This window comes from Molossus molossus, unplaced genomic scaffold (assembly GCF_014108415.1).
Source record: "Molossus molossus isolate mMolMol1 unplaced genomic scaffold, mMolMol1.p scaffold_m16_p_7, whole genome shotgun sequence".
Taxonomy (NCBI): Eukaryota; Metazoa; Chordata; class Mammalia; order Chiroptera; family Molossidae; genus Molossus; species Molossus molossus.
Window position 1 is genome coordinate 55,567,315 of NW_023425401.1, and position 12,785 is coordinate 55,580,099.

General features: G+C 39.0%; 1 protein-coding gene across 2 annotated transcripts in view; it reads right to left on the reverse strand.

The window, feature by feature from the left end:
* The window catches only part of RELN (reelin), a 576,569-nt gene that overhangs the window by 120,442 nt on the left and 443,342 nt on the right, over window positions 1–12,785 (reverse strand). For both annotated transcript variants that reach the window (XM_036246852.1, XM_036246851.1), the window contains exon 28: window positions 3,956–4,188. In XM_036246852.1, coding sequence (XP_036102745.1) covers window positions 3,956–4,188 — 233 coding nt within the window. The remainder of the gene's footprint in view (window positions 1–3,955; window positions 4,189–12,785) is intronic.

Here is a 12,785-nt window from a genome sequence, read left to right on the forward strand (position 1 = left end):
AACAGAGGGTTCACGGATCACAACGTAGGCAAGCTTTGCTTCATTGCAATTTCTCCAAGTTGTGCCTGGTTCTTGCTGCCTGCTGCTATTCTGTTCTCCTCTCAGTAGCACAATCTTAAAATTGAGCACAAGTAATTTAGCAACCTCTGGGTTGCTGGAATAAAAGGAAGTACTAGCAAGTTTATTAAAAAACATAATCATAGAGAGACCATAGAAGGGAGGAAATAAGTCAGCCAAAGTTAAGCTAATAAGAATGTCCAGATTCCACAGTTTGTTTTTTTAAATGGAGAAGATGTAGCTTTGAAATTATTAGTATTACCAGTGCATGTACACACATGTGTGCATGCAGCAGTCATTCCTTTTCAGAGAGACACGGAAGACTTCAGAACAATGACTTCTTGCTGAACAGCACTGAATTTATTATGGAAAACATACTGTAAAAAGGGAGGTGTCTTCAATGTATTGAATCACCTATTGCTGGTCCTTATTCCTCATTCAACATCCCTTCATTCAACCAAGTGCCTACAACATGCCAGGGATAGGCATAAATCCTACATCGTTCCTGCCTTTATGTAGTCCACAGTTGAGTGAGAAGTCACATTTGATCAAATCCCTGCACAAAGAAATGTGAATATACAACTCTGATAACTGTCACCATTAAGTAGGACACCAAACTATGAGAGCATGTAATAGAGGTCTCTGACCTGATAGTTAGGAAGATCTGGAAAGGAACTGAAGGAAGTAATTATTGAGAAAAAGACAGAATTTAATCTTCTGTGGTTTTACTAGAAATAAACCATAATGTGATCTGACAAATTATTGAACAAAACTTTCCCTTTGTTCTGAATGTCTAAGATAAGGAAGAAATAAAATATGAGACTCTATCTTTGTCAACTTCACCAATTACCTTTGTTTGGAGGATGCCTGAGTGACCAGAAGAATTAGTTGCTACACCACCTTCTTCCATTACCACACTTCAAAGAGGTGTTATATCTGCCTCTCAAATGAGGAAGGTTCCCATGCACCTGGCTGTCTTGTGCAGAGGTACAGAGATGATGGGTGATGGTGGAGGAGATATTGTGTACATTACAAAGCAACTGTGTTTCTAGCCCTCCCGAGAGATATCAACTTTTTGCATTCTGCATAAGGAACCTAGAACAGGCTGCGAGGCATACTGTGTGGTTGGGGGTGCTGCTGAGAGTCAGGAGGGATGTATCAGCATATATTTACCACCACCAATGTCTCTTCTCTGTAGGCAAGAACCAAGAGGATTAAATGAGCACAAACTTCTCCTCTGAGAAAATCAGCTTAGAATTATTTGTGAAAGAGCAATGTTCTAGTAACTGTTATAAGCATGTTGCTTTGTGGCAAAATAGCTCCAAATTTTGACAATTTTCACACTTACAATTCTCAGCTTTCCAACATTGTATTTAGAGATGTCTGAGTTTAACATATTGCAAAAGGAACAACAACAGCTCATTTACTTGGGTGAAAGTAGAAACATATTTACTATTCTCTAAAAGAGAGCCTTTCATCAGAAATACCATCAACCAATAAACTGGATGGTATTCAAATTAACCAGGAAGTTGGATTCTAATGGAGAATATTTCTTCTTCCAAAAGCTGAGGTCCAAGAAAATATTGATACATCAGTAGCCTTAACATATTGTCTCAGTTTCTAATACTAAAGACAAGTTTCTCTTATTTCTCACATGTGGCTGTATCAAGGGTTATTCCACTCAACATCAAACCAACTACAGTTTCAAATTCTACTGTATATTATCTGGGTTTGGGGACTGAAACCTGATTTGTGTTTTTGGCTCCTGATTCTGATGACTGCTTTCACAGTGATGTCTTCCAGCATCTTGACACTGTAGTCCCTGCAGCAAAGATGCACTACCTGATGTACTCCAACTTCATGGCGTGCTGTACCTATCTATTTGGAAGAGCAGTGGTTGGGCTACAGTTTCAGAAAAGCAAATGGAGAGAAAGACACTGGTGGAGATGAGGAGTACAAGGGTTGCATGCCTAGCTTGAGATGAGCAGAAAGCAGGAGGAGATGGCTATTTAGCTACAATCACAGATATGTTTTTATGGAAAAGATGTCTCAGAGGGTGACGCCTAGAGAGTAGAACCAACATCTGGGAAGAACAATAGATTAGGGAGAACTGTCTTCATCCAGGAAACTTTCTTGTCTTGGACATTGTAGAAAAGGGAGTTGCTAGTAACAAGTATTTTGCTGGCTTTCAGAATTCCTATAACCAATGACCGCTATGTGCTTCCCACTCTTTACCCCCCTCCCTTTTTTAAAAGTGGGAGTGTCTATTGTGGTTATCCTGTCATTGTCTTTCCAATGCTGGATATAGGTGGGATAGATAATTTGTCTTTTTGGTTTACAGGCCTATGGAACAAGAGGACCCATATCCAGGGAGCCATGTCGACACCCTGACCTGATGTAGTTCATGAGATCAGTGACTTTGTACCTGATGCTGGGATAGGAAGTTTATTTACTGATGTCTACGGTGTAATTTTTGGAGGGATGCACATTAAGTAACAAGGGCAGCAGAGAACACTACCAGCTTAGATGATGCATAGCAAATTTGATGCTCAATTAGGTGGAAGATTCATAAACAGAATGGTCTCCAAGAACTTTATAAATAAGTCACTCCTATAGATTGCTAAGCTTTTATCATTGCATAAGTCAGGATGAGGTAAATTATGCTGTGGAAACAACCCCAATCTCAGTGGTTTAACCTAACAAAAGCTTATTTTTCGGTTATGCTATATGTCCAATGTAGGCTGGCAAGGAAGTCTGCTTCTTGTAGACACACAGGGACCCAGATTAATGTAAGCTTCATCTTAAAATATGCCTACATGAAGCAGAGAACATGACAAAATACACATGGGCTCTTCAAGTCACATGTTTCATTTTCATTCATATTTCATTAGACCATGTCGAAGGGTGTGGGGATAGCATAATCCTACAGTATTCTAGGAAGGAAGCAAGCTGAATATATTGCTGAATGGCACCAATGAATATGCCAATCATATATTGTTATATCTGCAGAAAGCAGTCCAATACACTTATTGTATTATCTCAGCTCTGCACAGAAATGTCTTGATAGAATCACAATTTAATGTTATGTTCTAGCATTCAATTAAAAAGTGTTCACTTGATGAATGTTCCTTTAACTTTCATAAAATAATAGTTAGAAATACTGATCTCTATGATACCTACTCTGCCTGACATAAGAATACATATACATGCTATATATTTATTCTAGAAGACTGAGCATGGAAAAAGTGTATCTTTTAAAAAATCAGAATGTACATGTTTTCTTTCTTCTTACCCAACAATGAAAATGAAATGAATCTATATGTCCCCCCTTATTCTAGCTGACAGGAAACTAAGAGTTAAATTTATTGCCCTATTAATGAAACTCATTCACTTGAAGTTCTTGATCCATTTATCTCATTCCTTTGTCAACTGAATTTTAATCTTTTCCTCCACAGTTTTAATATTTATTGTAATGGTCATTTAAAGGGATATTTTATATTGCAAGATATTTCAAATTGTCTCTACAGGGAGACATTAATTTATCAAAAATCTATATAAAGTAAAATCTGATATAATGTCACATAACTCTTTTAGCCTTTAACATTTTTTTGATGGCTGTACTCCAGTGCCTAGAATAGTGCTCAATAAATATTTGTTGGATGGATGAATAAATGAATGAATTTGTTTTACAAGTGTAAATGGGTGCATGTGCACACACCCCTCTGCTTTGGGAATTTTGTTCTAGTGCTCTTTTCCTCAAGAGTCATTCCTTAAATAGATAAAACTAGATTATATGAATTCTTTTAGGTTATTAAGATGCATGAAATAAAGATATTGAGACAAATATATGCTCCCAAGAAACAACAGCTACAGCACGTAATAAGAAAGGCCCCTTTACCTGGATGCAAGGAACCTTGGAATAACAATGGTGATTCTTGTCCATTCTTCAAAGTCTCCAGTGTGATACATGGTAGGCTCACTCAATTCTCTGGAGTTTCCTTCACATCCTTTGCCTGCAGAAGCTGGGTAACAGCCTTCTTTCACCAGAAACCAGGACATACCAGCATCATGAGAGTACTGAAGAAGAACTGGGGTAGCACTGCTGAACTGATTGGCACATGCTATATTTAGCTATTAAAGGAAAGGCAGAAATACAAAGGCTTTAATTCCAAGTCATCAATTAACCAATTAGGTGCTACAGCAGCAGCCAGGGCCCTTCCCACTGAGTCTGCATTAAATTGACAATGGTAAGACCTGCAGCTCAGTTCAACCAAGACCCTTCCATAGGTTCTGGAAATCTTTGTTTAGGAAAGCAATGTGTGCTTTTTAGTGGAAAGCAATTTCTCATTTTGTGAATTTCTTGGGATTATAGGAGGAAAGAGAGAAGCAAAGTATCTGTGATGTTGGAGCCTTGGACAAAAGCCAAGAAGCCAAGAAATGTTTTCTTCTCATTTCCCAGATGGTATAAACAGAGGGAAGCAGAAGATTAAAAGCTGTCCTTTTCAGAACATGAAGGTTACCTGAAGAGAGGGCTGTTCTCTCTGCTTTAGTGGAACAAACATCTTTATTCAATTTTCTTGCCAAAGCCCAGTAAGTAATCATTGTCAACTTAGATAAAAGAGCTTAGTTGTTTTTGTTTTTTAGAATATAACAGAATGTATTAAAGGGTAATTTACTTACAGGGATGTAGAGTCAGAGTGGACAGATGACCCAGTAGTTCTGTGCAAATTATTTTATTTTGCTAACAGACCCCTGTTACAATACTTTAAAAACATTTTTATTGAATTTATTGGGGGTGACATTAGTTAGTAAAATTATATAGGTTTCAGGTATACACTTCTATAACACATGAAAAGAGCTCAGTTTTTGTCACAGCATCAAGTAAGCAAAATAATCCAGAAATAAAACTGATATTGATCTGCGCACTTAAATAGAGGAATGTCATCATAGGATTAACAGCATTAAAAAATTAAAAATGCAACCTAAATCCCAATGTCCTAGCACAACTATTTTTATTTCTCTAATATTTATCTTATAATCTTTATAAAGAAGTATATGTTTTGGACATATAATTGAAGTTATCATACTTCTAGAACTTTCATCCTACTTTCTAATATTGGTTTATTTTATGCAGCATTGCAAAGAATGTATCTTTTTTTCTTCAGTTGATTTGTTAGTACCAGATAACTTTCTTTTTTTTTTTTTTTAATCCTCACCCGAGGACATTTTTTGTTCAGACAGAGTGGGAGGGAGAGGAAGAGAGAGAGAGGGAAACATCGATGTGAAAGGGACACATCGAGTGGCTGCCACCCGCACGACCAACCAGGGCCGGGGACAAACTGCAACCGAGGTACGTGCCCTTAGCGGGAACCGAACCCGGGTCTCTCGGGACCTCAGGCCGACGCTCTAACCGCTGAGCCAAACCGGCCAGGGCAGATAACTTTCTAAGAATAGTATTACTAAGTCAAAATGCAGTCACTCTTCAAATTTTCTATTTATATGTGTTCATTTCTAATCAATTGGTTTCAAATGAGTCATTTTTACTACAACACTATTGTTCTAGTTTAAGACCATGTCTTTCTAATTTTTAAAAGATATGTTTTTATTGATTTTTTAGAGAGAGAGGAGAGAGATAGATACATCAATATGAGAGAGATATCAATTGGCTGCCTCCTGCTCACCCCCTACTGGGGATTGAGCCCACAACCTGGGCATGAGCCCTGACCAGGAATCAAACCAGACCTCTCAGTCTGTGGGACGGCGCTCAATTCTCTGAGCCACACCAGCTGGGAAGTTTCTTTCTAATTTAATAAGTGTATAAGTTATTTTATTAGTTTTAGTTTACATTTTTATAATCATTAATATTAAGCTCTTTTCCTGATATTTGATTACGCGCTATCTTATATGAATGATCGATTCATATCTTATTTCACTTGTTACTGGGAGCCACCACAGCATTTTACTGCATAAGCCTACAAGATTAGTCAAATTTTATAGAAAAAATTTAAATAAGAACTCAAAATAACACAATAATGACCAAAGAATAAAGGATAAAGGAAAGTTAGGGCCATAGGAAATACTATTGGGCCAGAGTTCAAGAGGTCAACCAGTTCATGAAGTAGTTTGATCCAGTCTTTCAAAGGAAGATTCCACAAACCTCCTTAAAATGGTGGTGGAGTAGGTAAAAGGTACATTCACCTCCTCCCAAGACCAAACCGGAATTAAAACTAAATTACAGAACAATCATCCTGAATAATCACCTGAAGACTAGCTTAAGAGAAGTCCTATAAACAGGAATTTACAGAAGAAGCCACAAAGAGACTGGTAGAAGAGAGGGCAGAGACGTGACAAGGGCTGGCCCTGCTCTCATGGGCAGTGGATGAGATTCTGGATGGATAACTCAGCTGCAAAGGTTCACCATGAGGAGAATGGTGTCTCAACCCTCCTCTAGGCTCCCCATCCCAGAGCACCAGAGTCAGGAAGAGGTACCAACATAACATCAGGCTGTGAAAATCAGTGGGGTTTTTGTCTGCCAGGAAGAGACAGGAATCCTCTAGAGACACAGGTGCCCTCTAAAGGGCCAACAAAATTTCCTTCGTGGCCCTCACCCTGGGCTCTGGAGAGGGAGAGCAAACTGGAATAGGGTTGTATGAGGAGAGTCTGAGGTTTGTGGCTCTGGGGAGAGAGCTGAAGGGACAGCTCCCAAAATTCCTGAGCTGAGTCATTCTCACACAGACATCATCTTTCTTGGGTGGAGCACTTCCCTCCTTATGGTACCAGCTGGAGGGAATGAAATAGCTCCATCCCCTGGACTCCCTCTCACCTCACCCTGAGAAGCCTATGTCCTGTTTAGGAGTCAGCTGCCTTGGTCAGGGTACAGAGGTCTAGGAAGACTCAGGGGTATTAGTGGCTGAGTTTTATGGCTTTGAGATGAGGACCATTCCCCCACTTTCTATAAACCTGGCTGGTGCTTCCCCCTCACATGAGATCTGCTAGCCATATCCTCTTGACTCCCAGAGGCCCCATTCTGCTGGGCTTGGGCTTCTCCCAGCAGAATCTGGGATAGACTAAGTTGTGTGGCTGTAGGATAGAAGCCATTTTTCCTTTGCTTGCCCAAGCAGTGTATAGCCCTCCCTTCACATGGCCAAATCTTGGTCTGTTTGGGTCTGATAAACTCTGATGGTCTCACCCTGACAACTCCCTGAGATCCTGCTCCACCACAAAGGTATGCAAGCACCCAGTGGGTAGTGACTAGATTTGGTGTACCCAGGGACTTTTGCTGAGTGGCCTCAGACCCAGTACTGGCATTGCATTTGAACTTGTATCAATCTGGTGAACACTATTTGCCCCTACCTAGTGACAGTGAGAACCTACCTCATGCAACTTGAATCCTGCCAGAGGCTCTTTCGGTGACTGAGCCTAACAGACAGCAAGCAGGGTAGAGGCAGACAGAGGTGGATCTCAAGGAGCCTAGGGACTTTTTCTGAACTGTCCCCAAGTCCAGCGTTGGTAATAGCTGGCTCTGGTGTGCACTTGGTTCTTCCCATGTATACCCAGGCCCAGCAGAGGCAGCCACAAACTGTGGACCACTTTGTAGCTCAAACAGGTTGCCCAAGGATAGTCACAGGCAGCATTTGACATTGGTCTACACTAGAGTCCTTCCCAGAGGCCCCAAACCAACACATTCAGGGGCCAGCTGCAGACAATATCACAGCAGGATTCAATAAGCTTCACAAGTGGTATATACAAAGGGAGATCTTGGCAGGCGCCAGATCCTGCTGAGGTGAATTCTGCATTGTGTGTTCAGTACTTACACAGCAGCTCACATGCCATGGTCGAGGTTAAACCTAACAGTCAGCCAGCTTGAGGTTGATCCCATGCAAAAATCGGGCAATAGCAATCAAAACTCAGTTACAACAAGAAGACCCACATACTTTACACAAGGGACATTCCTGGAGCATCTAGTGTAGGTGATTGAGGAGACTGCACCACTGAACCCCACAGGACACCTACTACATAAAGTCACTCTACCAAGACTGGGAGTCATAGCAGATTACCTAATACATAGAAACACACACAAAGAAGCAAACAAAATGGGGAGACAAAGAAACATGCCCCGAATAAAAAAACAAAATAAATCTTCATAAAAAAAACTAAATGAAATGGAGGCAAGCAATTAATCAGATATAAAGTTTAGAAAAATGGTTATAAGGATGCTCAAGGAACATAGTGAGAACTAAGAGGAACTTAATGAGAACTACAACAACATGAAAAGGACAAAGAAACCACAAAAAAGAATCATCAGAAATGAATAATATAGCATCTGAAGTGAGGAATACACTGTACAAAATAAACAGTAGGTTGGATGAAGCAGAGAATCTAATCAGTGATTTGGAAGACAAGGTGGAAAAAGCATGCAATCAGAGCAGCCAAAAGGAAAAAGAACTTAAAAAAACTTAGGGTAGTTTAAGGGACCTTTTGGACAATATAAAGGGTAACAACATTCACATCATAGGGGTACCAGAAGGAGAAGAGAGAGAACAAGAGATCAAGAACTTATTCAAAGAAATAATGACTGAAAATTTCCCTAACTTGGAAAAGAAAAAAGACACGCAAGTCCAGGAAGGGCAGAGAGTCCCAAACAAGAAGCCAAAGAGGCCCACATCAAGATAAACCATAATTAAAATGGCAAAGTTTAAAGACAAAGATAATCTTAAAAGCCGTAAGAAACCATTAGTTACCTACATGGGTGCTCCCATTGTACTGTCAACTGATTTCTCAACAGAAACATTTCAGGCCAGAAGGGACTGGCATGAAATATTCAAATACAATGAAAAGCAAGGGCCTACAACCAAAATTATTTTACCCAGCAAGAATATAGTTTATAATGGGAGAAATAAAGAGCTTCCTAGACAAGAAAAAGCTAAAGGAATTTGTTACTACCAAACCAGTATTATAAAAAAATTTTTAAAAAATTGTTTTTCCCTTTATTGATTTTAAAGAGAGAGGAAGGGAAAGGGTCGCCTCCTGCATGCTCCCCACTGGGGATTGGGCCCACAACCTGGGCATGTGTCCTGACCGGGAATCAAACAGATGACCTCTTGGTACATGGGTCAATGCTCAACCACTAAGCCACACTGGCCAGACTATTACAAGAAATTTTAAAAGGCCTGCTTGAAGAAAAAGAAACAAAAAACAGAGGAACACAGTTAAAGGAATAAAATGGCAATAAATACATACTTATCAATAATCACTTTATTATTATTTTTTTTTATCCTCACCTGAGAACATTTTTCCATTTTTTGTTCAGATAGAGTAGGAGGGAGAGAGAGAGAGAGAGAAACATCGACGTGAAAGGGATACATCGAGTGGCTGCCACCCACACGACCCAACCAGGGCCGAGGACAAACTGCAACCGAGGTACGTGCCCCTAGCGGGAAATGAACTGGGGTCTGTCTGGACCGCAGGCCGACGGTTTAACTGCTGAGCCAAACTGGCCAGGGCAATAATCATTTTAAATGTAAATGGCTTAAATGCTCCAATAAAAAGATATAAAGTAGCTGAATGGATAAGAAAATAAAACCAACAGGAAGAAAAAATAAAAGGGATCCAAATTGGAAAGGAGGAAGTGAAATTGTCATTTTTTGCAGATGACATGATACTGTACATAGAAAACCCCAAAGACTCCACCAAAAGTTTACTAGACTTAATAAATGAATTTGGCAAAGTAGCAGGATACAAAATTAATGTCAAGAAATCGATGGCATTCTTATACACCAATGATGAACTCACAGAAAGAGAAACTAAGCAAACAATCCCATTTACCATTGCGGCAAAAAAATTAAGATACCTAGGAATAAGCTTAACCAAAGAAATAAAGGACCTGTTCGCAGAAAACTACAGGTCATTGAAAAAAGAAATACAGCAAGATATAAAAAAGTGGAAGCACATACCCTGTTCATGGATTGGGAGAATTAACATCATTAAAATGTCCATATTACCCAAAGCAATATATAGATTCAACGCAATCCCCATCAAAATACCAACGGCATACTTCACAGAATTAGAACAATTACTTCAAAAGTTCATATGAAACCAAAAAAGGCCTCGAATAGCCAGAGCAATCTTGAAAAGGAAGAACAAAGTTGGAGGGATCACAATACCAGATTTCAGGTTATACTACAAAGCCACTATAATCAAACCAGCCTGGTACTGGCACAAGAACAGGTATATAGACCAGTGGAACAGAATAGAGAACCCAGAAATGGACCCAAGGCAATATGCTCAATTAATATTTGACAAAGGTGGCAAAAGCATACAGTGGAGTAAGGACAGCCTCTTTAATAAATGGTGCTGGGAAAATTGAAAAGCTACTTGCAGAAAAATGAAACTAGACCATCAACTTACTCCCTACATAAGAATAAACTCAAAATGGATAAAAGACTTAAATGTAACTCATGAATCCATAAAAATCCTAGAAGAGACTGTGGGCAACAAAATTTCAGACATCACACGCAGCAGAATTTTTACTGACACATCACCTAAGGCAATAGAAACAAAGGAGAAAATGAACACATGGGACTACATCAAACTCTAAAGCTTCTGCACAGCGAAAGATACAATCATCAAAACGGAAAGGTTACCCACTGTATGGGAGAGCATAATCGCCAATGATATATCAGATAAGGGGTTAATTTCCAATACATATAGAGTGCTCATACAACTCCACAAAAGGAAGACAAAGAATCCAATTAAAAAATGGGCAGAGGAACTAAATAGACACCTCTCCAAACAGGACATACAAATGGCTAAGAGACATATGACTAATCATCAGAGAGATGCAAATCAAAACAACAATGAGGTATCACCTCACACCTGTCAGAATGGCCGCCATCAACAAATCATCAAACAAGTGTTGGCGAGGGTGTGGAGAAAAGGGGACTCTAGTGCACTGCTGGTGGGAATGCAGACTGGTGCAGCCACTATGGGAAACAATATGGTGTCACCTCAAAAAATTAAAAATTGGTCTTCCATTTGACCCAGTGATCCCACTTCTAGAAATATACCCTAAGAAGCATAAAACATCAATCAGAAAGAATATATGTACCCCCATCTTTGTAGCAGCACTATTTACAATCGCTAAGATCTAGAAACAGCCCAAATCTCCATCAGTAGACGAATAGATCAAAAAGCTGTGGTACATATACACAATGGAGTACTATGCAGCTGTAAGAAAGAAAGATCTCTTATCCTTTGAGACTACATGGAGGGACCTCGAAAGTATCATCCTAAGTGAAACAAGCCAAACAGAGAAAGACAAGTTTCATATGATCTCACTTATTTGTGGGATATAATGAACATACCAGTTTGAGGAATGGGGTAGTCCCAGAGACGCAGAAGTGGGGTACAGACTGACAATCCCCTAAGGAGTGGGGAGGTGGGGGAGGGATGAACCACAGAACTTATACAAGCATGTATGCATGAACAGTGGACATGGACAACAATCTGGGGAAGGGGCAGGGAGGGAGGGGGAGGGGGAATCAGTGGGGGAAAAAGGAGAAACATCTGTAACAAAAATTAATCAATAAAAAATAAACAAACAAACAAAAAAAAAAAAAGAAAAGAAAACCATATATACAAGAGACCCACCTCAAAACAAAACATACACACAGACTAGAAGTATAGGAATGGAAAAAGATATTTCATGCAAAGGGAAAGAAAGAAAAACTGGGGTAGCAATACTTATGTCTAACTAAATAGACTTCAAAACAAAAGTCATAAGGAAACAAAGAAGGACATTACATACTGATAAAGGAAGCAATCCAACAGAAGGATATGACCCTTGTAAACATTTATGCACCCACCATAGGAGCACCTAAATATGTACAGCAAATCTTGATGGACATAAATGGAGAGATTGACAGTAATACAATCAAAGTAGGAGATTTTAACACCCCATTGACATCAATGGGTAGATTGTCCAGACAGAAAATCAACAAGGAAACAGTGGCCTCAAATGACAAGGTAGATCAGATGGATTTAATTGATATCTTCACAGCATTTCACCCCAATGCAGCAGAATATACATTCTTTTCAAGTACACATGGAATATTTTCTAGAATAGACCACATGCTAGGGCACAAAACAAGTCTCAATAAATTTAAGATGACTGAAATCATATCAACCATCTTCTCTGACCATAATGGCATGAAACTAGAAATCAATCTCAAGAAAAAAAACTGAAAAATCTACAAAGACCTGAAAGCTAAATAACATGTTACCAAGCAATGAATGAGTTAACAATGAGATCAAAGGAAACATCAAATGATACCTTGAAACAAAAATAAAAATGAGAACACAACTACCCCAAATCTATGGGATACAGTGAAAGCAGTCTAAAGGGAAAATTCATAGCATTACAGTCCTATCTCAAGAAACAAGAAAAATAATAAATAAAGAATCTAACTTTACATATAAAGGAACTTGAAAAAACAACAACAAAGCCCAAAGTGAGTAGAAGGAAGGAAATAATAAAGATCAAAGAATAAATAAACAAAATAGAGTCTAAAAAAATACAAAAAATCTATGAAACCAAGAGCTAGTTCTTTGATAAGATAATGAGATTGACAAACCTTTCAGCAGACACATAAATAAAAAAAAGCTGATGCAAATAAACAAAGTAAAAAATGAAAGAGGCTTTGTATTTCTTTGACATCAAAGAAATATAA